Source organism: Vanacampus margaritifer, chromosome 3, assembly GCF_051991255.1.
Source record: "Vanacampus margaritifer isolate UIUO_Vmar chromosome 3, RoL_Vmar_1.0, whole genome shotgun sequence".
NCBI lineage: Eukaryota > Metazoa > Chordata > Actinopteri > Syngnathiformes > Syngnathidae > Vanacampus > Vanacampus margaritifer.
The window spans coordinates 24,849,197-24,874,765 of record NC_135434.1 but is presented as its reverse complement, the minus strand read 5'-3'; the positions used below and the strand labels follow the sequence as shown (position 1 = coordinate 24,874,765).

Below are 25,569 nucleotides of genomic sequence, written 5' to 3'. Positions count from 1 at the left end.
TGTCTTCTAAATCATCTTGATATGTGTAAATGTATAAGCCAAACATCTGACTCCTTAGGACAGTCCAAATTGGTTCACTTATCCTCACGTTGGGCGTTAGTCCTGGTCAATGAGTCACTAGACTTTTCCAGGGCTGAGAGCTCCTGCAGAAGTCAGTTCAGCTCACTTGCTACCTTGGACCACTTGGAGGTCCGGGAAGGGACATTGGAGTTACTGCGTCAGGTCGGACACCAGTCACATGTCTGGATCAACAATCCCTCCAAATTGCCATCCAAGCCCTTGCCCCTGTATAAGCAGTGTGAGTGAGCTCAGTGACACTGTACAATCAGTATACCTGCTGCACATTGACAAACCCTGTGAAATTGAATAATTATTCCTGTGTGCCTTTGTTTAGATCTACAGTTCTCAGCTCTAAACTTTCCAAAAACATCCAGAGAAGGCTTTGCTCGCATCAATAGGCCTTTCCCTGCTCTGTCATCAGTCAGTGTGTGTATCCGTATTCAGTGGGACCCAGAATGGAACGAAGTGTCCACCATCTTCTCCTATGCTGCTCGTGTGTTTACCAATGAATTCCTTCTACGAGGTCAGGGTGACATGCAGGGGCGGGTCCTCCTGGCACTCATTGTCCATGGAAAACATCTTCCATATAAAGCATATTTCACTAATGATGGTGGATGGCATCACATCTGTGTCACATGGAGCAGCAGTCTCTGGGCTATCTATGTGGATGGTGAAAGGAAGGACATGGGATCTGGCTCAGACACTTTGAGAGATATCCATGCTGATGGGATACTTATTCTGGGTCAGGACCAAGACTCATTTGGGGGGAATTTCACTGAACCCTTTTTTGGAAATATCACGGACTTAAATGTTTGGAATATATCTCTGGAAAGCCGCCACATCCGCGCTTTGAATGGATGTGCAGCCATGAATCAGGTCATGCTTTTCAGATGGAACCTAGACCATCTGATCAATCACCCAGCTGTCAAGGAGATCCAGGCCCTTCTGTTTTGTCCAGGTATGATCGTATGTATAGTTAGTCCAGCTCCATGAATTTTCATGTTTCTTTTCATGAACTGCACTTTTCATAACTTTTTTTTATATATATATATATATAATTTTTTTTACAATTGTCACGTATCGTGGTGTACTTGCTGTTAAAAGACTCTGAGTTCACATCTGTGTGGGTTCAATGCTACATTTCCCATTGTGGTCAATGTGAGAGTAAATGGATGTCTCCAACCACAGCCCCATTTGTGTTGCTCAAGATGGGTCACTATGTGATGATAGCAACCTTGTCACTCCCCCAGCTAACTGTAAATGTTCTGCACCGCTACTATGACCATCTGTGATGCGTTACTGACCAAAGGATATTTAGAATATTTTAGGATTTGAGGCCTTTGCTCCAGGTGGTGTATTATATAATACAACTAATATATTAATTAATATATAATAAAAGTAAATATTTTCAAATAACATAAACAATAGGTAGTATTCACATGATGTCACTGAACTATGCCCATCGACCCATATTGTGTGCCGCTTACGGGTGCAGAGAATGTCAACTGTCAAATGTGAACAAACAAATTAACTGAGAGTCCAGAGAAGAAATACATGGACTGCAAGCATAAATTGAAAAGATTTCCAACTGACAAAGTCTACCAAATTGAGTTCTGACCATTTCGTTTAAAGTAATAAGTATTATTTTAAGATTGTTAAAACGCGTTTTACTGTATTGCCAGTAATGGCTAGCTCTGGCTAATAGGCCGAGTGGTCAAATGTAGGGCTGTCAAAATGAAAACTCTAAAAACAGTTGGGTCAAAAGTAACCCTATTATGGATTTTTTTTTTTTTTTTAAATGACCAATCCAAATTATGGGTCAATTTGGCCCAACTTTCTGGGTTGTTTTATACAAAATAACGCAATATTTTTGACCCAAGTAAATGATCTGACCTATATTTAAGAGTTGTTTTACACTAATAGACCCCTTTCTTGACTCAAAGTTGGGTCAAAGTGACCCAAGTAGAGGATCGGTCCATTTTTGACCCATCGTTGGATTATTTTTACCCAACTGTTTTTAGAGTGAAAGCGTTAACTCTGGAGATTAATGTAAATTTTATTAAAGCATTAAAAAATAACTCATTTAACTCAGTGTGCAGTCAAACTTGACAGAGTAACTGGCGGGAAGATGAATAAACAGGGATTATAGGTAGTTTTACTTGCTTTAATGCTTGTTGGAGAACTCTAAAGTAAATTGTGCACTTTGCAGAGTCAAATTCAAAATACCCTGCTCAAGTTACCTCCACGGGGCCTCGCAGATGAACACGTCTGTAGTGTGCTGCTTGTGGACACAACTAAACCTGGAAGCAAGAAGTTCTGAGAAATGTTTATATGAGAAAAAAGATGACCTGTCAATTTTGATCGTTTTAACAGTTGTATTTTACAGGGGAAGTATTCTATTCAAGGATCAAAGAAAGCTATTAGAACAGTCTGATTCTAAATATATTTTCTACTTGATACGTTTAAATGAATTTAAAGATTTTACTCAAGTAAATATCTGTTACAAGATTTGAAGAAAAAAATTGAAGCAGAAGTAGAAAAATTTGATTAATTACGGAAAATTGTGCAATTAATTAGTTAAAAAATTTACTGGTAATCGTTTGACAATACTAGTCAAAAGTTTCGATTTGGGGATTTCCAAATACTCTCCTTAAGGTCACTATAGTCCAAAAGTTGAAATTGTAGTCAAAGTGTATGAAAATGAGTGATGAGTCAAAAATGTTGTTGTAGTAAACATGCTAGTGCTAGTTAGTGCGGTTGGGGAGCTAGCTAACTTGATCTCAAAATAACCAGAGACTCTTCGCCTCTAATTCATGAATTATTTATATAAATGCACATAGCAACTGATAAAAGCCAAAAGTACACCATAATTTGACCCTACAACAGCACATAAATGAACAGATGACACAAGTACGTCTGTTTTGGGCTTGAGCTATCCTACCTCAGAGCATATGTGAGTCTGGACACCGGCAAATGTTTGTATTCCAATCGATTCCATTCATCAAACAAAGTGTAACAGTAAGAACAGCTGTGGCGCTGTAAAAGTAGACACACCAAATGGCGCTGACTGTGAGCTCACGTTGTCCCGTGACATCAGTGAAATCACGACTATCTATACATTATGTATTGAAAGTAATTTGCCTCGTTCTAGAACTTAAAGTCTTGTACACAGAAGTGTCAAATAAGAAAGTAAGAATTCAGGGGGCGGCATGGCTCAGTGGTAAAATGGTCATCTGCCATCCGAGAGGTTGTGGGTTTGATCCTCCCCCTTGGTGACCATGTCGAAGTGTCCTTGAGCAAGACACTGAACCCCGATCTGCTCCCAGTGAACCTGGGCAGCAGCCGTCCACTGGTGAATGTTTGTGTGGTTTTTAACCCTGTACAGCACTTTGTGTCTGTGAAAAGCGCTATACAAATAAAGCTTACTACTTACTTACTGGTACTTAGGAATCCTGACAGTTTGGCTTTATTTGTAGGTGCTTCTACTCAACTGATAGGTGTTATGGCCTCTTTGGCTCAATAAGTGACCGCAACATATAAAAGACGCCAGAAAATAATGAGTGAGATAAAAAAAAAAAGAAAGAAGCATTTTTTCAGCCCAATCAAAAATAATTTTAAATGTCAAACAAAAGTACTAGAGACCCCGACCAAAATGAAAACAAGTGGGGCCAATCCCAGTCGAAGGCTGTTGGATCAAGTGTTGTCCCCCTAATCTAGAAAAAGACAAAAATCTAAATCAACAAAGAAACAATCAATTAATGGTGCTACCGGCGGTCACCAGCCCAAACTAAAACAATAAACTAAAACAAGAAAAACTCCAGCATGCTCATGACGGGAGCTGGGCAGCTGTGTAAAAGGAGAAAAAAGACAAAACGTTAAATAATACAAAAACAGATCAACCTCACCATTGACAATGAGCTGTGCTGTGTCAAAAAGAAAAAAACATCCCTCACTTCCTCACCACTCCTATAATTATCCCGCTGATGACTGATTGTTACCAGGTGTGGAAAGGTAGTCAAAAGAAAACTGGAGCTCCTAATGGCGAGCGGGAGTGCAGGCTGACCACCCCGTAACAACAGGTAGACGAGCTTTTGAGTAGAAGCACCTATGGCTAAAGCCATAGTGATGCAGGGTTTTTACTTTATGGATCTGGATTTGACACCTCTGCTATGCACAAAGCACAGTCTAAACTGCCATGCACCCTGAATAATGCTTCCATGTGCACTTCATAAAGGCATGGTCAGAAGTTTTTCCGTTGCTCTTTGTAAACACAACATTCAAAACTGATGCTCGAGGAAACAGCCTACCAGGAACGAGTGTGAAACCAGCCCACCAATCAGGAGGCCGCGTTCGCACAGCAAAATTTGCATATGCCAGTAATTGGGTTTCCATCCACCTATTTTTATTAAAATTTTCAAGAATTGCTCAAAAGAAACTGAATGGAAACGCCAGAAATTCGAAAAAAGGCCCAAAATTCGCAAAATAATTTTAGGTTTGGAGGGGGTGGTTTTTGAAGCCTATCGAAAAAATTGAAATGTGCATTTTGGCGAAACAGTTTTTGCGAATAAGCAACTACAGGACCGGATATACGTCGCACGTTTTGACCGATACTACGTCACACGCACGTTTGTAGTCACAATAAATGTCGGATGATAAAGTAAGATATGTTTGGGGAGACGAAGAAACACGATTCTTTTTATAAGTAATTAAAGAAAAGAACATTAATGCAATTTTAGATGGCTTTATTAACATTGGCTCTTAATGTAACGACACACTTTACTTGCATGCGGGAGGGAAGCCAACAAGACAAACTACCGTTCACTCCGTCAAAACCAACATTTCCACCTGGAACTCCCCGTTGTCCCAAAGTTCCGTCACTCCAACGTCACCTAAAGAAGAGTGGATGGAAACGGGAATAAGTCGGGCATAGGTCGCATGTCCGTTTTGCGCATTTTCGCAAAATTCGCATAAAAATTTAGAAACATTTGGATGGAAACCTGACTATTGATAGCCGCTTGCCTCCGTGGCTTCGCTGGAAGGAAAACATTGAGTCTCCGCCCAGAAATATTCCGGACATAAGCAAATCCTTTGTGAAGCGCTTTAGGCACCATGTGGTGTAGATAAAGCGCTAGATTAGGTATTGGAGTAATCAAAATTAATCATGTTACATTATGTTGACATTTATCATACCTTGGTTACGTTTACAACAGGAAACTAGTAACTATCTGAATACATTTTTAAAGTAAAACCCTGATTATATCACTTTCACTCTTACCAGTTATACAGAGAAAGACATTACTAAATAAACACTACTAACATTTTCATCATATTTAAAAATGTACTAAAAAAATTTTAAGAGCAGTAGTGATGGGAGAAGGATCAACAACATACACATGCTCAATCTGTGAGGGAGCACTTTGCAAAAGTCAGTGGCGATGTCCAAATGTGCACACTATTCCATATATTGTACCTACCTACCTACCAAGGGGTCACAACATAGGGGTGTCCGAATGTCCAAAAGAAAAAAAATGTGGGACACTCAAAATTACCCACAGCGTACTTTGAAAAGTAGGGAACATCGATGGTAACTCAAACGGTTTATATAGACCACAATGCATTGTGAGTACGAAAAAAAAAATGGTGCGAGCGTCAGCGCAAGTGCGAGAATCAAAGCACTACATTAGCTATATGTACATTAACAACATTAGTTTTAAGCTAGACACAAAAAATTATCATTTGGACAAAAATGTGGATTTTAAGATTTCTCCACAAATAGCCTCCTTGATGCTAGTGTTGAACCATTATAACATTTTCATTTTCTTTATATGACCAAAAGGATTTGAGATATAACATCCATAATAAGTTTATCCATGATAAACTTACTTGTCACAGACCACACCAAATGGCAAATAATCTAATTCACAAAACAAATTTTAAATCATATTTCCCACTGCAGTTTTATGGCCTCATTTAGACAAGAAAATACAACAAAGAACAACAATAAAATAACCAAACTTTGGCTGAAGATGAATTGCAAGCTTAATTTGACAAAGTCAAGACTGATTCCATCTGTTGAGAGTGCAAATTTCCGAAACTTTTACAGGGTTCAAATCTTGGATCATGTCCCTACCTGCTATAGGAATTTACTTTCCTATGATCTTTTAACAGTTTCTGAAAATTTGGTGTCGATATATAATATTTTTCCTAAGATACTGGTTGCTATAGACATTTGAAAGGTGCAATGACCAAAACTTTAAACCAGTTTTTCCTCAAAACTAGGGATTTCAACTTGGCAGTATTAAATTTGCTTCAACTTTGTCCATTTTTGAGGTACGTCCATGTATTATATATCATTTTAAAGGGAATTAAGTGTAGAATTTGAAGACTGTATATGAATGTTTAAATTTAAATTTTATTTTATTTTTTTACACAAAGACACTTTTGCCAGAGCCGGTCATATAGGCTACTACGGAAATAATTTGTTTAGTTGAAAATATACACAACAAAGCAAATACAATACAGTTTTAAAACATTTTAATTCACAATAAATAGTCTGAAATGTATGCGTCGGTGCGTCATGATATGTACGGTGGTCATGTGACATACGATGAGGAGCAAGTAATGAGCTGGCTGTTCGAATCGCTAGAGTAAGAGCACTCTGTAACAGACCCTTTTCACAAAATTTGAATATCATGGAGAAGTTAATTTATTTCCATAATTCAATTCAAAAAGTCAAACTTTCATAGATTATATCAATCAATCAATCAATCTTTAATTCAGACTCAAAGAAGGTCCATGAAATAACATATATGGGACAAACAACAAATAGATAATACAATTACAAACAATACAAGCACTCTCTCCAGCGCCTCCAGAGCCCACAGGTGTATCTTACACTACTGTGCTCAGGTCTTATATGAACATTTAAAATTTCATTTTCAGAGTCCATGATTCTCATTAAAAATGTATATGCAAAGTTCTGTATAACAGCTTTTAAGGTGAGTATATTGTTCTGCGCAAACAGCTGACTGGCACTTGTCCACCGAGGGAATTTCAACAGGAGCCTCAGAGAATCATTGTATGCAACTTGCAGCTTTCTGAATTTAAACTGTGTATACCAGCACCACAGGGGGGCAGTGTAGAACAATGCGCAATAGGCATTAAACAAAGCTATTTTCACTTTCTCTGCACATTCCAAATTTTCGTACCAGAATATTAGTCTGTGCATACAATTTACAATACTGCCTTTGAATGTCATCATTATCAGAGAGATCACTCCTAATGATGTGACCAAGATATTTTACTTTATCCACCATAGATTCAGGGCCCACAATTTAAGTGATCCAAGTTTTTGTTTATTTTACATAATTTGGGCTTCCAGCTCATAAAACCCATGAAAGCAGGATTTTAAAAAAAATTGAATACTGTGAAGAAATCACCATGCATACTTCCCAGTGTTTTGCATGGTTGGAAATCCCTTCGCCTTAATCACTGCCTCGATGCGCCGTGACATGGGAGTCCTGAAAGCCCGGGCTTTCTTGATGCTTGCTGTCAGGTCTTTGTTTTTGGGTCTGGTGGCCCTCGTTTTTCTCGTGACAATACAGCATTACAACTACAAGAGGAAAATGAGTGCTACAATACAGTATTATCAAGAGGAAAATGGGGGCTACTACAACAAGACTTCGGCCTAATTGTACAGACTTTAAAAGTTATATTGTTAAGTGCATCTATTAGTGCTGGAATAAGTTTCATAAAGGTGAAACTCAAGTACCAGTACAAGCGTTACAAAATATTCCACTGCATTCCTTACCAAATGGGAAACCCTTAAATGTTTTATTTATTTATTTATTTATCTATTTATTTATGTATTTATTTATTTGTTTAAGAAATGTTGTTTTAACAACAATTCAATTGCAAAGACTGGGGTGTGAGCACACCTTGTTCACCGTAAAATTTGTCCTTCTGACTAGCCCATTTTTTTCATTCATTGTTTGTCTTGTTCTTCATAATTGAAATTAACTTGTTTCTGCTGAACACTGACAATGCCCCGCCCCCACCCCCTCCCTCAATTTTTAACATTTATTGTTGCAAAGTCTTGTCTTTTCAATCTGACTGTGTAATTGGCACTTGTGTGACGTGTGGGCAGAAAAACACCAGCAGATGGCGCTACAAGGCTGTAGAACGTTGCAGATCCAGACAGATCAGCACCCAGTAATGAGTCTGTTAGACTGCGCTGAGCCACTGCCATTTATCTGCATGAGTAGCAGAGGTAGGTCTCATTTTATTTTCACATCGCAATTTCAGAGGTAAATGCGGATGGTAAAATATAACTACTAATTTATCAACAGCCAGTCCCAAATATTCCTTACTTTTCATCCAATAATTGGAACTGTCTATGTAAAACGTCTTCAATTAGGCTTGATCATTAAATATACTAAAATGGAGAAAAATGACAAGTAGCACTTTCAAGAAATGTTGCACAGAGAAGGTGCAGAAGAGAAGAAAAGAGAAATTGTTGGAGTAGTGGACATATTATTTGATGAAAACAAAATTGTATTTTGAAGTATGCAAAATGATCCATTCTGCATATAAAACTAATGATAGTTTAATTTATTGTATTTGTTGTCATCTGCAAAGCCTTGTTATTGCAATTAAATTTTTGAATCCATGCACTTAGTAGAACTAAGCAGGCCTACAATCAAAATGTGAACTAAAATGCATCTTTCACACAGCACATCCCTGCACTAACACCATGCTTTGTTGTTGTTGTTGTTTTTGTTTTTTTTAAACCAGAACGCTACCTGAAGATCAAACAGATTAATGACTCCCAAAGCGCTCAGCCTACTGCCTTTATGAATCATCTGATGAAGCTTTCCAATAACAGCCAGGTAGACAGTTCAGACATTTTTACCTATTCATACTCATTCTTCTCTTTATCCTTCCATGAGTTTATATTTATTTACTATTCCTAAGCGTTGCACACAACATTAAATTACTCAGTGGCCTTGTGGTTGAGTGTCCATCCTGAGACTGGGAGGTCGTGGGTTCAATCCCTGGCCGGGTCATACCAAAGACTATAAAAATGGGACCCGTTTGCCTCCCTGCTTAACACTCAGCATTAAGGGTTGGAATTGGTGGGTTAGATCACCAAATGATTCCCGAGCGCGGCTCCTGCTGCTGTTCACCGCTCCCACAGGGGATAGGTCAAATGAGGAGAATGAATTTCACCCCACTTAGTTGGGTGTGACAATCAGTGGTACTTTAATTCTAATGAAGTTGGAACGTTGTGTAAAACATACATACAACATTTAAAACTATGTATAAAAGCACACTCCTCACTGGCTTCGCAGCCAGACAGTGGTCTTATATTCCATATCTAAAATAAATAATAATCAAACTAATTCATTTATTTTAATATAGATTAATCCTGGAATTATCATGATGAGTGCTGTGATTGCAGTCGCATGGGGTGCCTTCTATTTTCTTTTCCCTCACTGCCATCAATTTGTTGTTTTTACACTCCAATATGTGTTTGTATGAACGTATTGTGGTGTTGGATTATTTTAAAGGCTGCTCCTCTAATGCATAGACCTGGATATACTGCACAATCAAGTAGTATAGGTACCGCAAGAGGTGGACTGGTGTTGGAAGTGTTTACAAGATTTTGCTTCTTTTAATGCATAGATTAGGGCACTTGATTTTAACCACATTGCACAGTCAAGTAAGTATAGGTAATGCAAGAAGTGAAGTTACCCCTTCTGGCAACAGTTGACAAAATATTGCTTCTTTTAATGCACAGTATAGGACACTCCAATTTACTGTATTATTTGATTGTATTTGTATTAATACGGACAATCTGCTCAATAATCATGTGTCTCAATCTATGCATGCAGTTAGTTGTGTGGATGGGTATAATTGTAACAATGGGACAGGAGTGGCAGGGCCTAGAGGCTGCACTGCAATCCAGCATAAATATACATATAATTGTAAATAACTAAAATAATTCACAAGATATTCTAATAAAGCAATGCCTATATATTTTTCAAATTCACACCTTTACATCATCAGATTTAGTCAGTTTTCCTAGTGTCAACTTCTGTTTGTCATATTCTTACCATTGTTGGTATGTGTTGTCTATTACCAGTGTTGGTATGCACTATCCTAACCAATACATTTCCTTTGTTTCAAATGTTGGTAGAAAATGTACTAATGTAATTTAATTAACAATTCTTTACCTGTGGCAATACACGTGTGTGTGTGAATATTTTTGTATTTCTGTTGTACTGTGTCAATGATAATAGATTAATTAGTTTTGAAACAAAAAATTGCAAGTTAATTTTTGACGGAAGTGGTGAATGTTTTTTTGTTTTACAATGAATGTGTAAAAAGGGGTGGGATTAAATAAGTTTTCTTCTTCCCACTCCCTTTTAGGCATCTTGTTTCTACATTTAACATGTACTTTTCTTTACGTCTTTGTTACTGATGTCAATTGGGTTATGTTGCCTGAAATAAGAAAGAAAAACAGAATGCAACCTATATATAGTTGACTTCAATACAAAGACATGCTGTATTGTTTAATGTTCAAACCCAAATTTTTTATTATTCTCTCATTTGGGAATTGTTGGTTGCAACATGTTACAAAAAAAAAGCTGGGACAGTGACAACAAAAGACTGGGAAAGTGGAGGAAAGATAAAAATAAAATAAAAAAAAACACCTGTTTGGATCATTCCAAAGGTGAACAGGTTCATTGGACAGTTATTAAAAGTGCAGTCCGGAAAAGCTCAGATGTTCACTAACAAGGCTGGGCGAGATTCAGAACTTCGTGAGCAACTGAGTGAGAAAAAAGTTTGACATTGAAATTTTTGGTTTGTACATCAGTATGTTGAAAAATGTCACCATGCTTAGTTTGAAAGCCCACCAATGGTTACAGCAGTGGTATCTAAAGTTTTTCTTCCAAGGGCCACATACAGGAAAAAATTCAAGATTATTTTACTTTAATTTGTCAAGCACACCAAAATTAATCAATCAAAAAATTGCATCATGTTGATATATTACAGTGTTATTTATTTATTTGTTTAAACTGCTACATGAACAACTTTATATAATGCAAATAGTTTAGTTTTACAAGATTTTGGGGTGGTCAAGGCCCTGTAACCCATCAGAAGAAGTTGCAGTTGAATCCAATTTCTACATTCAGAACCAAAACAGGCGCAATATGTCGTGAAATTACAATTTTTAAAGCAGATATTTGGGAATCATTTATGTGATATGTTCACTTTTTGCACCTTGACAGGGCAGAAAGTGGAGGACACCATTTTTGTGTATAGCAATTAATTATGTTTATTCACCACAGTCTTCTGAAGAGAGATGTCATTACTTATTTAATTGTAAAATGCTAATTTGCACTTTGGATATTTAAAAAAGCTCTATAAGACATAAAACAATTTTAGTAGTAGCAGATTGCATTTTTAGTACAGTATACGTATGCTGTGGGCCGCTAAAAATGGATGGCATGCCACAAATGACCCCCAGACCATAGTTTGAGCATAGCTTGTTTACTGTACTGTATTGTGAAACATGGGGGATGGATGGGTAGTGCAATTCTTCAATATCTTGCCATTTTCAACAGATTGGTCAATAATTTGTCTAAATAAATAAACTCTCACACGTGTGGACTGACTGAATAGTATAGATTAAAAAAAATATATATATATATATTGAATTTATATATAATTTTTTGGGGGGCCCGATGGCAGCGACTATATCCTGTAAATTTGTTAGTGTATGTCTATAAAGGACATACAATTATGATAAACTAATAATTGCTTGTGTATATTAACATCCTGTGTCACCAGAATCTGAAATCTATATCTGGGCATTAATGAAAAGTAGCATAGATGGCTTAGTGCAGTCTATCATGCTATCAGACATATATATCCCAGACCTAACTTTGCAGTGTTGTTATTGTAAATGATCTCGAAGAATACAGCAGGTCTGTCTGTGCTCTCAGGCAGTACTGGGACAGCAGTCATCAGGGCTGAGCAGCCTGGCCGAAGCTTCCACCCTGCTGGACGTGTCTGTCCAGGCTCTGCAGGACACAAGGCAGGAAGGACTCCAGCCAACAGACATGGTTTCCCTCATTCAGTTGCTGTCTCTGGCTGCTGATGTTCCCCCACAGCTTTCTGATTCAACCAACCACACTAAGGAGAGCGCCCAGGAGCTAAGCCAGCACTTCATCAGTGTGGCCGACAGCATCATCAGCCAGGACAATGCCTTCAAGTGGCAGGTCATCAAAGAGGTAGAATACACTGCATTGTACCTTCTTATCGCGTCTTTGTCTTGCTGCACTTTGGGCTCTGCTTTTTACCATTTTAAGTGACCATTCATGGCTGCTTGTATGGTATGCAGAAACATACATGTGCAGAACACAAACTCTACACAACCTTACAATTGGAGAATAAATAAACAAAATGCCTTTTTAGTGGACTTGGTCCAGGTACAAGTACGTAGATAATATTATCATGATATCATTGCTGTTGTACATTTTTTTCTGCACTGCTCTTTGCCACATAACTATATACGCAAATAACATATTAACTTGGTTTTGTTTTTACTGGAACGGGAAAGCAAGTCAAAAATGTTCTTTATAATAATATGGTTTATGCAGCACCACTATTCTAAACTCAGCATTCTGGTTAATATTTTGTTTGTGGAAAATGAGTTAAACAGCAGAATCCGCTCGGTTCTGGCCTTCGCATATGGCGGCCATTTTGTCACTTGCTGTCAACTGAAAATTACATCTCGGTTGTTCAGGGCTTAAGTAACAATCATCCTTCCTTCATGTGGTATAAAAAATATGGTAAATATGTTTAGTTGAAAAATGCACGCGAACGCTCCCTCATGTCGTATTTTCCACTAGAGAAGTGGTCATTTATTTTAATACCGGACTTTCCGAGCTGAACTTTCAACATGGAAAAGAGCACCGAAAGAAATATGAACAACTTATAAAGGCATTATTGTCTGCTACCCCAATTTTTTTTTTTTTTATGGCAGGTAGACCGTGCTGTTCACCCGATGGCTAATTTACTGAATTTTAAATGCGATAACTCGATATTTACAACACATAGGCCTACTTACCATCTGCATTTTGATGCATCCTCCTCCTCTTGTAGTTGATGAATTAATAGATCTAAATGAATTTTCCCCATACAGCAGGTCGAAATGAAATGTGTGTCCTGCGTGTCTGCTATGAGTATTTTTATTTTTTTTACTACGACAACAAAAGCACATGAACAGGACTCTTAATTCCAGAGTTTTTTTCCTCACGTGTGTTCTGAAGCTAAGCCGTGATTAGATGTTTTCTCAGCCCCAAACAACTGTGACATCATATTCAGTCGACAGCAAGTGGCAAATAGGCCGCCTCCAGAGATGGATTAAAATGGGTGGATTTTTTCACAAACGCAATATTAATCGGAATTCCCAGTTCAGGATGAGATCCTCTTTCACCCAAATCCAGCAACTATTTTCTCAAAGCTTTATGATATTTTTCAGTATCCTAAAAAGAGAAATGTTAATAATTCATGATCATTACAGTCACTTCTTTAGGCAATTGAATAGAGTGAGTAGATTTCCGCCCCTCGCCACTAGAGGGCAATGTGTGTGTGTTTTTTCCTCCATAAATTGATGTACTGTGAGGTTGTCAGGGAAAAGTGAACAGTACCATCAATTACGTTATCAAGCTCCTTATTTCCAGATGAAAGCATTTCCTAACTCAAATATTTTCACACATCTACCTTTTGCATTTTTCTCCATGAAACCTACAAGCTAAGAATACATTAAATACTGCACAGAAACTTCCATTTACACAAATTAATAAAATGAATGAAGACAGAATTAAGTTTAAGCAATTTTCAATGTGGTAGAAAGTGTTATATAATTATCGCCTATTATCTATCAACTTTCTGCACATCTTGTTCTCATTCGTGTAACCACTACTTGGAATCTAGCTGAACTGCAGGGCATACATATATATATAAATATATATATATATATATATAATGGCCAGTCACAGGGCACATAGACACACAACTGTTTATATTCACACTTATGGGCAGTTAAAGACAGGTCTTCAATTTATCAAACCTGCATGATTTTGGAAAGTGGTAGGAAGCCAGGAGAACCTAAAGAAAAAATATCTACGCACAGGGAGAACATGCAAACTACAAACTGAGATAACCTGTGAGGCAGACGTGCTAACCACTATTCTGGGCTGCCTTTCATTAATAAAAAATAAATAAATAATAATAATAATTATTATTATTGTTGATGCTCACATAAGCCTGAATTGCACCTTTTTTTCTTTTTCTTTTTTTTAAATCTCTTGTCACACTCTGCAAGTGATGTGCTTGTGGATCCATATGGAAGCAACTCATGGCAAATGTGTTCGTATGAACGCTCACCTCCCTTCCCCCTGGCCTCTCAATACTCCAAGGCCATCTCAGCCCAGATTCAATGGATGAGCATCTCTTTGACGAACTGTTGCCATGCTCTTGCTCTAACTGCCTCCTTGCCACACTGCCCCGGCTTGTATTCAAGGCTCAGATCTCCTGAACATTGTGTTCAGAATGAGAGGTTTCAAAGCTGACAATGGAAAAATCTATGATTACCCCTGCATTATAGACTTGTCCATTGGACTTTATGAGTGTTATCCAGCCAAAATTGTATTTAGGTTCTGGAAACTGTAAAGAATGTTAAAAATATTTTGGATTGACACTGAGTAGGCTAAAATTATTGAAATATTTAGTATTCAGTGCATTTCAGTTACCTTTGAATACTAATTATAAATGTCGCAAAATATTCATCTTAGAAGACAGGAACTCCATATTGTGGTCCATAATCATGTCATGAAATTGTCTGGTGTCAGAATATTTTGTGTATCCCCATGCTTTTGCATAGTTCTGTAGCTGATCTGTATAGGGGTGGGTGGTTGGTAACGTGCCAGTGTTACATGTGCTATAGGTGGTCAATGGTCCCATGGATGTGGTGAAGAGTATTGACCGGATGGTGACCAACTTGAGCCCCAGGTTGATGGCAGAGAGAGATCACCTGACATTTCACAGCCCCAACATCAGTAAGTGTCACACAGCAGAGAACAACTTAATGGTGTCACCATTTATTTATTGGCTAAAACTTACAAAAGACTTGACTTTGAGACTTGGTTTTCAGGAGATTCGACTTGATTTTAAAATTTTAAAACATGCCTAAACAATATTTTCAACATGGTCTGTCATTAGTTTTGGTTTTGAAAGAAAATTATGTTTTGTCCATGCCAGAAACATCACTACAGAATTTTGCTGTTTGTTCTATTAATCTGCCCTGTCCCCCATTCACTCAAGCCTGCTGCTCTTGCTCATTCCTTCTACTTGTACTCACCCCCTGGCTTTCTCATCAAATCCAGGGATGCCCACCCCTATCACCACCTCTCAAGAAATGATATATATTAGTCAAGAGCGTCTTGATTTTATACTCAATGTGATGCCATGCTAAAAAAAAAAAAAAAGAAGCTAAATATACAATAACAATGTAGTGACAGTTTTATGTATAGAACTAGACAAAGTGCACTTTCTGGAGAAATTGTGTGGGAGTGCTGCATAGCTGAATGATAACTGAATGCTAAACTGAATGCTTATGAAGTAAATTGAAAGATAAATTATGTGAAAATTACAAAGTATTAACTGAATTGATTTTTTTGAAATGATTAAAACTCAGCACTATATTGTGCACATAAACAAGTAACATTGCTGATATGCATTAAGTGTTGATAAACTGTAATATGTAGTACTACTTTTAATCTTAGATTTTGATTAAGCTTCCTTTTGTCTGACATATGTGATAACATTGTGTAACATATTAATTCATTTTAAACTGCACTGTGTGTGGCTATGTATTATATTTTCTTTCTAGACACGTATTGATTTTCTGTTCACTGAGATTACTCTTCATTGTAATGAATGCAGTTCCAGAAAGACTTGAGTGAAAGTTGTACTTTAGCACTAATCACAGTGTGAAAAGGGTTTATGTCACGCTGCTCATCTTCTGCTGAAATTCTGCTTATTCGCCAAACCGGTACACTTGGCATTTTTGCCAATCACAGATCAGGTCTTAGACTATACACATTCATAATAATTTATAGAACTCCTAACACAATTTCAAATTACATATATGACATAACCATAACAGCAGGGTCATTAACTATTTTAAAGACAGATTTCTTACAATCAACAAGTTAGATAACATGTTGTAACAGCTACTCTAACTCTAATTCGTTTTAGCTCATTAACTTAACCTATTTTTTAACTTAGTCACCACAGCCTATGAAAAAAGATGTACCAATAATCTAATGAGGACATTTTTTGAATTTATTTCACTGTACAGTAAACCGAGTCAGTGGTTCTAAACAGGCCACCCAGATGAGTGTCACGATGGGGGTGGAGGACCCAAATGCAGGGAGGAAGGAGAATCCCGTTCCGGGGTTCTGAGTGGATTGTATTAAAGAAAAGAAGACATACTTAGAAGAATCCAATCCAATGCAATTATTTATAAAGCAGATTTAAAAACAGAGTTCACCAAAGTGCTGTCAATATCAGTATAAGTGTAAATAAAATACAGCACAAAACGGCATGCAACAACCAAACAAAGTGGAACTTTTTAAATTTATTATCATTATTATGTTATATATGTTTATATATACTTTTTCCAAGCAGATTTTAATGTTTAAATCTGTCATCTGTTTTTTTACTCCAGTCTTTCACTTTTATTAATGTCAGTATTTTATTATTTTTAAAACATCTTTATGTATGTATTACAAATACTCCATGAAATAATATTTCTTCTTCTTCGTATTATTATTATTATACAGTGAGAATTAAGAGTTTGGACACACGTGCCAGATGCTTTACTTTATAATGTAACATGCTGTACATCTCTATTCCTTATTATCAGTACCTTTTTCACTGATGGCTGCATAAATCACATGGTTATAGCCCTATAGTGGGGTGTTTAAGAACCATGTATTTTTGTGAAACTTAAAAGGACTCAAATGCATTTTTAGAGGTAACAAAAGCACTAACGCACCACACTTAAGTGGAAGTACCGAGACTCTGGTGAAGGTAGAAGTTCCGATTCAACTCTTGTACTAAAATACTAACAACTATTCTCAGTAGAAAAGTACAGCCTCTGAAATGTACTTCAAAAATGATTTTTTTTTACTCTGTTACATGCAATGTCTGTTTTGCTAACGTGGTACAACATTTTATGTACCTAAAATAGTTTCCCTCTTTTATTACCTTATATAAATCTTGTACTGTTGATTAGCATGCTGTTTAAATTATTAATTAATGACAACTGAAAAAAGTAGCTCACTTAAATGAGTTTTATTTTTCAGATGGATTTTTTTTATAATGTCAGAATCTGGTGTGTTTTTTTAGGCTTTTTTAGACTCAACACACCAGGAAGAATCAACAACATCAAACAATTGTGTTAAATAAGAACATGAATGGGGAATACCTTGCTTCACTGAATAAGTTGCTGCCGTTGTTAATGCTGCCTAATTCATGTTCCTCCATGTCACTGCTCTCCTTATTTTTTTCACCATATAATATTTCAAAGCTTACATTGTTATTGCATCGTGTCTTCATTGCGGGAGGTTGAAAAAAAGTACTGTGTCCATTTTGACAAAATAAGAATTAGAAAATACAGATCTGTTTTCAAATGCAGGGAGTAAAAGGAAAAGGTAGGGATGTTCGATGCCACATTTTTGAGACTGCTACCAGTATGAGTACAGACTTGAGTAGTCTCCGATGCCAAATACCGATGCCACTAGTACTTCTTCAAAAACTATGATAGATAATTTTAAAGAAAGACCTATAACCCAATATAGAATTTTTCCTTAAAGTTGCATGAAATTAATGGCAATTTTCTATTGTCTGTTTTTCTACTTGTTCACACAATTCAGTGCATATTTTGTGTAGAGCACACAATAAAATGACTAAGATTTAAAAAATAAATAAATAATTAATTATTAAAAAAAATATAATAATAATTAAATAAATAAAATGAAACTAATAATCCAGTGGCCAGAAAAAGTCCCATTCAAAATGTGTCTTGAATCTTAATCTTAATGGGCATCTGTCAGACATATGTATGCGTGCCTTTTAGTTCCTAATCCTAAAGGATGACCAATATTGGTATCGACCACTGTCGCAAGTAACGATACCTTGAAATAAGGCCGGGTGTACTCGCCCATCCCTAGTAAAAAAGTATTCCGAAAAATGATACAATGCTCATATACTAAAACACAACCTGAGAAATCTATTTCAGTACAATAAAGTGCTTCCATAGTATGTTCTCTTGAAGCAAAGTTCCACCTTTAATCTGCTTTACTCTCTTGTTATTTACAGAATTAGCCGTACAGCAGCAGAGGCTTCAGGAATCGTCATCCAAAGGAATAAGTTTCTGTGGGCCTGAGACTGAGAAACAATCCACCTCAGACTGTATTTCAGTGCCACATCAAAAGATCCAGGATCTCCTTAACAAAGGTGGATTGAACACTCCTAGAACCAATCTTGTTCTTTCACTTACATTCACTTAAATCAATTGCATATTCAGACTTACAGTATGTGTCACAACATATCATGTCACATCGCTTTGTTTGCAAAGGAGACACATTCAGTCAGACGGCTGAATGCAACAACGATGAACAGACTTGAGAATGTGTAGCATGCATTCACATTTTTCCCTTCCAAGGTCATGCAATAAAGTGCAAATGGAGGCTCACAGTTGGGGTTTGCAACAATTTTTTCTCCTGAACAATATGTGATCCTACATTAACACATTCTCTGCATTGCTTCATTTATCGGCCTGGTGAAGGATGAGAATATCTTGTTAATCTTTTATTGTGCCTATTGTACAGGATTCCATAAACTCACCCTGGTCAACACGTGGTATGGTTCTCTGCGGCCTCTTTTCAACCCTGAAGAAAACATCAGTATGGTTCCTACTGTCACGGATGGCAGCCAAAGGTATTGGACAAGAAAATGTAGAGCTGTTCTTTTTTTAAAACAATTTGCAACAGTTTTATCCACAATGCACAACACCCTATATCCATTTCATATGTAAAACAAAACCTCTGCTTTTAGAACCACACTATTAGGTCCAATAGAACACCTTGTGAGCAATAGTTTGATGACAGAGATATGGAATTACTATATAGAGTATACTTTATTTATAAAATATATTTATTAGTAAATACAGTATGTTTTTTCCATCCCATTTTTTCAGCACTTATATTTATTTATTTGTCGATGGAAGCAATGTCAGTATTGAGAGATGTAAAATAAATTTTTGCGCTTTAGGTATTTGGGTACGATCCTGGGCTCCTCTGTCATATCCACCACAGTGCTGGGCGACAACCAACACGTCAGTACAGCTGTCCACTTTCAACTCCGTCACAAAGTGCAGGTAGTGAAGGACACTTGACTACAGTTTTCACAATTATTCTTTCAATCATACCATTTATTCCATCGGCTCTTTGTATCTAATAGAATCCGGCTGGTGCTGTATATGATCCAGTGTGCGCCTTCTGGGATTTTAATCTCACGTGAGAACACTTTGGAACAAAATAACAATTTGGAATTTTGCATGCCTTTCGAATACCAAAGTTATCTGACTGTAAGATCAAAACAATGACAATACCCCAAACTGTTCAAGATATTAGAATATTTCCATTCTTCCCATTCCTGTATGGCTTGAGATAAATACATGTATGTGTCTATCTAGTCCAGAGGCTGGTGGCTGGTGGAATACCAAAGGGTGTGAGGTAGTTTCCAAACAATATGGTTACACTGTGTGCTACTGCAATCACACCACCAATTTTGCATTGCTACTGCAGGTCTATGAAGCCCAGGTAACCTTTACTCTGCTTTTTTGTCATCAGTGTTTGCTGCTATTTACTCATAGCTCATAGCTTCATTATGTACTTACTCTACAGTATGTGGTGTGCGCGTGTGTGTGCGTGTGTGTGCATGCGTGTGTGCGTGCGTGCGTTTGTGTGTGATTTAGCCGAGCCCAGAAAACAAAAAAGCTTTGCAGGTGCTGACGTTCATTGGCTGTGGAGTGTCTCTGTGTGGCCTCCTCTTCACCTTGATCCTTTTCATTGCTGTGGGGTGAGTCACAAATATCACAGAGCACACCCTTTAAAGCGCAGAGGTTGGAAAGCATTTCAAAAACTACTAGCAGATTCACATAAGGAAGAAAAAATAGACAGTTATGTTGAAGAGCTTCAGAGAATTTCCTTTTAAAATATGGTGGTACGATTATATATTTGATGACAATGTAATATTGTACTTAAGGTCTCAAAATAATATTCATATTTCTTCATTGTGTTCATTTGTTTGCCTTTATACAGGGTTCCTAAATCAGACCGCACCACTGTCCATAAGAACCTGATTGTTGCTCTCAGCACTGCTGAGTTGCTGTTAATGTGCAGTGACTGGGCATCTGCCAATGAGGTGAGAATATATAATGCTTCTGTCACAAAACGCAGCACTCCGAGAAACACAAGGTTGTCAATAACTGAATACTTTGAGTTTGTTGAAAAATAAGTCATTTTGCACAAAGGAAATAAATTATGTTTTGAGGAGGTGGTCCTGTCTTCAGGAATATAGCCATTTTTCAGCATCCCCTCTATTGCGAGGCCTATGTCAAGTTGACGTCGGATTGTAGTGTGGATTGTAGTGTGGATTGTAGTGTGGAGGCTTGCAAGGAAAATGTTGAACGTATCGCAAACCCCCTCAAAATAAAGGTGGAAGTCTGCAATTAAAGCACATCTTGTCCGTTCATTTGAAATCTGAGCGTAATTCTAAGATCAGAAGCCAGTGTTTTCCAACATGTGGAGCCAAGGCACTTGTTTTGCATATTTTTTTTTTTTTTAAAAACACGGTAAACCAGTAAACAAAAACAAAAATTGCGCATACTGAAATAATTATCTTAACTCAATTTAGTCACAAATGTACTTTGTGTGAAATCTGGTCTTGCATAGTTGAACACAAAGCTGATATATTTGCAGGTAACCATGATTAGTCTGTTGTATTAATGGCAACAGACGGACACACATAAGTAGGTTTGACCTTTTGCCATCCAATTGAGCAGTTATTTGTTATGCCTGCCACTATATTCCACTAGCATAAATATAATAATAATAATAATAATAATAATAGTAATTGAAATGATAATACAATAATAAAAGTAATTAGCTGTGAATAATATACACTTTCACTTTTAACTCCAAGACATAATAGATTTTTCTAAAACTGCAAAACGAACTGAACCAAAAACCGTGAGCCGAAAACCGAATCAAACTGTGGATTTTGTGAACCATTCCACCCCATTGTGCGTATATATATATATATATATATATATATATATATATACACAGAGTGACGGGCCTGATGGCGAGCCAACCTGCTCAATGGACGTCCGTTGCTGGAGGTAACAACAACACAACATTAAATAACTTTAAAATGGCGTGATTACTGTAGGAAATTAACAAAAAAGAAGGTGCTACGAGGTACGTGCGCCGTAAAGTCAAAACGACGTAGGTCGCGTACAACGTAACTTGAGGACTCCCTGTATATATATTGGCACATTACTGACAAGTTCATTCATATTGTAACATGAAACAAGAAACTGAAATGTCCCATTTTTAATTGAATCAAAATCTCACTGAATCAAAATGTTTCACTTTAAAATGAACCGTTCTTTAATCGTATCACACTCCATGAATCGAAATATGGATCAAATTGTCTTTTAATTAAGAGATAAAACCCTACAGGCTAGCTCATACCTGGTCCTCGCAGGTCTGCGTCCTGCAGGTTTTAGATGTTTGCGTCCTCCAATGCACCTTATTCTATATATCTGGATCATTATCAGGCTTCTGCATAGCTTGCTAATGAAATGATTATAGCAATCAGGTGTGTTAGAGTATGGAAACATCCAAAACCTGCAGGACTACAGCCCTCGAGGACCAGGATTGAGCTAGCCTGTTAAACCTGTAGGTGAGATTCAGTGAGATTTTGAATCAAAATCTCACTGAATCCTGATCCGAGGACCAGGATTTTGTAAGCCTGGTTTAATACAAAGATGAAGGAATGAAAACTGGTGAGACCGTTTCCTGTCTGTAAGCATTGCTTGAAACATGTCTATACTTTTAAAGAAAATCAAATAATATTATCAGTCTTCTCCTTTGTTTGTATCCTGAACACTTGCTGGACACAAGTGAGTTGAGCGACTCGAAAAGGTAACACCAGCAGTGGCAGAGCCAGACTTTTATAAATGGGGGAGCCAGGGGGAGCCAAGGATATTATGGGTATCCAAAGATTATGCCAAACACCTTGTTTAGAAACAATTCATTTCAGTCGGAGTCTCTAAATGTTGAAATATATTTAAATACATATTAGAGCACATGTAGGCTCCAGCGCCCCCGTGACCCTTGAGAGGAATAAACGGTTCAGGAAATGGATGGATGGATTATAGCAAACGGGAGATTTTTGCCCATGCTGTTTGTTAACAATGGACAAAATGTACAACAATATTCGAAGTCTATGAACAATTAACAGTGTTTAACATGAATGAAATTTCCAATTAGTTTTTTGATTTTTTTGTTTGAAAAACAAGTCATAATTTCTTGTTTCATTTTCTACACACCCTATGAAAAAAAAAATACATTTGTTACTCCTAGCACTTTTATTTACAACCACATAATGTTACTAAAGTAATGTTATTATTTAATAATAATGTTATTAAATCCTGTCATTAAACCCCCACTTCTAGACTAAAAACATCAGGGCATACATATACATATACTAAGTGAGTAAGTGTTAAGCTGTATTCTTCAAGCTGTTTTGTGTGATGTTTAAATTTTTATTTTGAAATATATGCTTTTAATTTGGAAGGCCGCTCCGTACTTCTGTTTCACGTCTCCTTCATCATTCAGCTCATGCATTTATTTTTCGTTCGTGCAAAACAATGGTAACTTATTGATGTCCGTCTAAAACAATCTATCTGAACATAATGTCAGGAAGGTGAAGATTGGTGGAGGACCCAAATGCAGGGAGCAAAAGCAGCCAGGCAAGGATGCAGTCAAAAAAGGGATTTGATTAAGAAAAAGGAAAACAAAGTACTTGGCGAAAATAACAAAATCAACAATATCCAAAAACACAAGTCAAAGCAACAAACCAAACAGGAACGCCTAAGCAAGGAAATGATAACGACAGGATATGGCATGGGTGTGACAGCGACAATGACTCGACAAAGACTGAAAAAAAACAAGGAACTAAATACACACAGTAACAAGACAACGAGAGACACCTGCACAAGACACACGTGGCTTGGGGAACTCATTGGGTAACACCAGGGACCGGCATAACAAGCACAGGAGGACATAATAAAACTTGACGAGACATTGACAAAGAAAGACACACTAAGAAAACATGACCAATAATTCAAACCAAAACACAGACCATGACACATAAAAGTTATTTTAAACAGTCACTCAAATCTCACGCGAAAACCAACATGACATTGCCAAAAGCATACATGTCATTTTGATGGGACTCGGGAGATTCTTCTTCCTCAGGTGGATTACAACATATTGTGGTACACAGCACCACCTACTGTGCAGGAGAGGCATAACAATTAGTAGGTGTCTGTTTAAAAAAAAAAAAATGGCAGGCTGCATTGGCAAGACTGTTGCTTTAGGCATGTAGCACACAACATCTGATTGCGATGGTACAGAACAGGCAATTAACAACTAAAAAGTTAGATAGGGTAAAAGCACCTATTGTATCAACATCCTTATTTTTATACTTCAATTCCTGCAGGCTGCCTGTTTTGTGGTGACTGCACTGCTCCATCTCTTCTTCATGGCCTCTTTTTCCTGGATGCTGGTTGAAGGTTTGCTGTTATGGAGCAAAGTTGTGTCTGTCAACATCAGTGAGGACCGCAGAATGAAATTGTACTATATCATTGGCTGGGGTAAGTTCAACTACTTGTAACTAAACTCTCCATTAGTGTAATAAAGGGTGCATTGTGGAGTTAAAAATGTTAATGTTAAATATTTTTCTATATCATGCATACTGCACCAATGCCCAAACCTTTCTCTGCAAGCTGAATTCTCGCGGTATTTGTGAGTTCCCAAACGCCGGAGAATACATCTCGTACCGAGCCCGCCTATTTTCACCGATCCAAAACACCGGTGGTTTGGACCAATCACAAAGCGATATTGTGTTTGGGGAAGCGCCATCGCTGTGGGGAACAAAAAAACCTAACATGGATGAATGGAGGCTGCAATTAATTCTGTTATCGCAGCATTACTCACGGTTTCTTTGTTGAATGTTGAACAACAAAAGGCGCTTAGTGCATTTGTAGCTGGTAAAGATCTTTCTGCTTTTTTCCGCCCCGACAACAAGAACAAAGACTATATTTTTATCCATTGCCGTGATTGGTCAAAACCAAAGTTTGGTAGATGTACACAAGATGCCGAATCGTCCAATCAGCTCAAAGTATTGTACAGAATGTCACGCCTTTCCTGAGCAAATCACAGTGGAGCAGTACCAGATTGATATTGTGGAGAACAAACTTGAGTGAATCACAATTATCAATCTGACTATTACCAGGTTACCAATCCCCAGGTGTGGACAAAGAGCCCTGACTTTTTAACTGTGCCAATCATCTTGTATCTTCCCTTCAGAATGGAGTTTTCGCTCAGTTTCTTGGTGGTAGGGACGGGTGGAATGGTGGAGGGTGAGGTCATACTCAAATGGTTTTGGGGCGCAATTTTGATTTGAATCCAACACATTTTGATGGGGATTCATTTTTCATTTTCATTTTCATTTTCATTTTCATTTTCATTTTCATTTTCATTTTCATTTTCATTTTCATTTTCATTTTCATTTTTTTTAAAAAGAGATGAAAGGGGGCAGAAAGAAGTAAAAATTACATCCGCCCCTAATTAACACAAAACAGCTATGGTCAAGGTATACACTTACAAATATAACAGTTTTACAAAATTACAAAATGAATTAAATGTTGTAATTAATTGCTACATAGCAATATCTATGTTGTTGTTGTTGTTGTTGTTTTTGTGTGTGTGTTAATAATTGTGCTACTATGTATTTCTTGAAGATAGAAATGGACGAAGATGTTTTGATTTTACAGTCAAGATTGTTCCACAGACTGACCTTCTGGATTGAAATACATTTTCATTTTGTTTTGCTCTACACTTTGGTTTAGAAAAAAAAATCCTCTTAATTTGTACTCCATTTCTTTTTTTCAAAATCTGTTTTGCAAGTTATTTGGTAAAATTTGGTGATGGCCTTTATACATAATTTTAAGGTGGTTATATTTCACCAATTCTTTGGTATGATAAGGACCAGTCAAATTTTCCCACATAA

At 37.1% G+C, this 25,569-nt stretch overlaps 1 protein-coding gene across 4 annotated transcripts in view; it reads left to right on the top strand.

Annotated features, from left to right (window-relative positions):
* The window catches only part of adgrd2 (adhesion G protein-coupled receptor D2), a 47,904-nt gene that overhangs the window by 700 nt on the left and 21,635 nt on the right, over positions 1-25,569 (top strand). For all 4 annotated transcript variants that reach the window (XM_077562535.1, XM_077562533.1, XM_077562534.1 and 1 more), the window contains exons 3-16: positions 59-298; positions 395-1,018; positions 8,207-8,329; positions 8,854-8,948; positions 12,072-12,359; positions 15,080-15,191; positions 18,520-18,657; positions 19,032-19,140; positions 19,474-19,579; positions 19,663-19,718; positions 19,898-20,024; positions 20,180-20,283; positions 20,526-20,628; positions 23,998-24,151. In XM_077562535.1, coding sequence (XP_077418661.1) covers positions 59-298; positions 395-1,018; positions 8,207-8,329; positions 8,854-8,948; positions 12,072-12,359; positions 15,080-15,191; positions 18,520-18,657; positions 19,032-19,140; positions 19,474-19,579; positions 19,663-19,718; positions 19,898-20,024; positions 20,180-20,283; positions 20,526-20,628; positions 23,998-24,151 — 2,379 coding nt within the window. The remainder of the gene's footprint in view (positions 1-58; positions 299-394; positions 1,019-8,206; positions 8,330-8,853; positions 8,949-12,071; positions 12,360-15,079; positions 15,192-18,519; positions 18,658-19,031; positions 19,141-19,473; positions 19,580-19,662; positions 19,719-19,897; positions 20,025-20,179; positions 20,284-20,525; positions 20,629-23,997; positions 24,152-25,569) is intronic.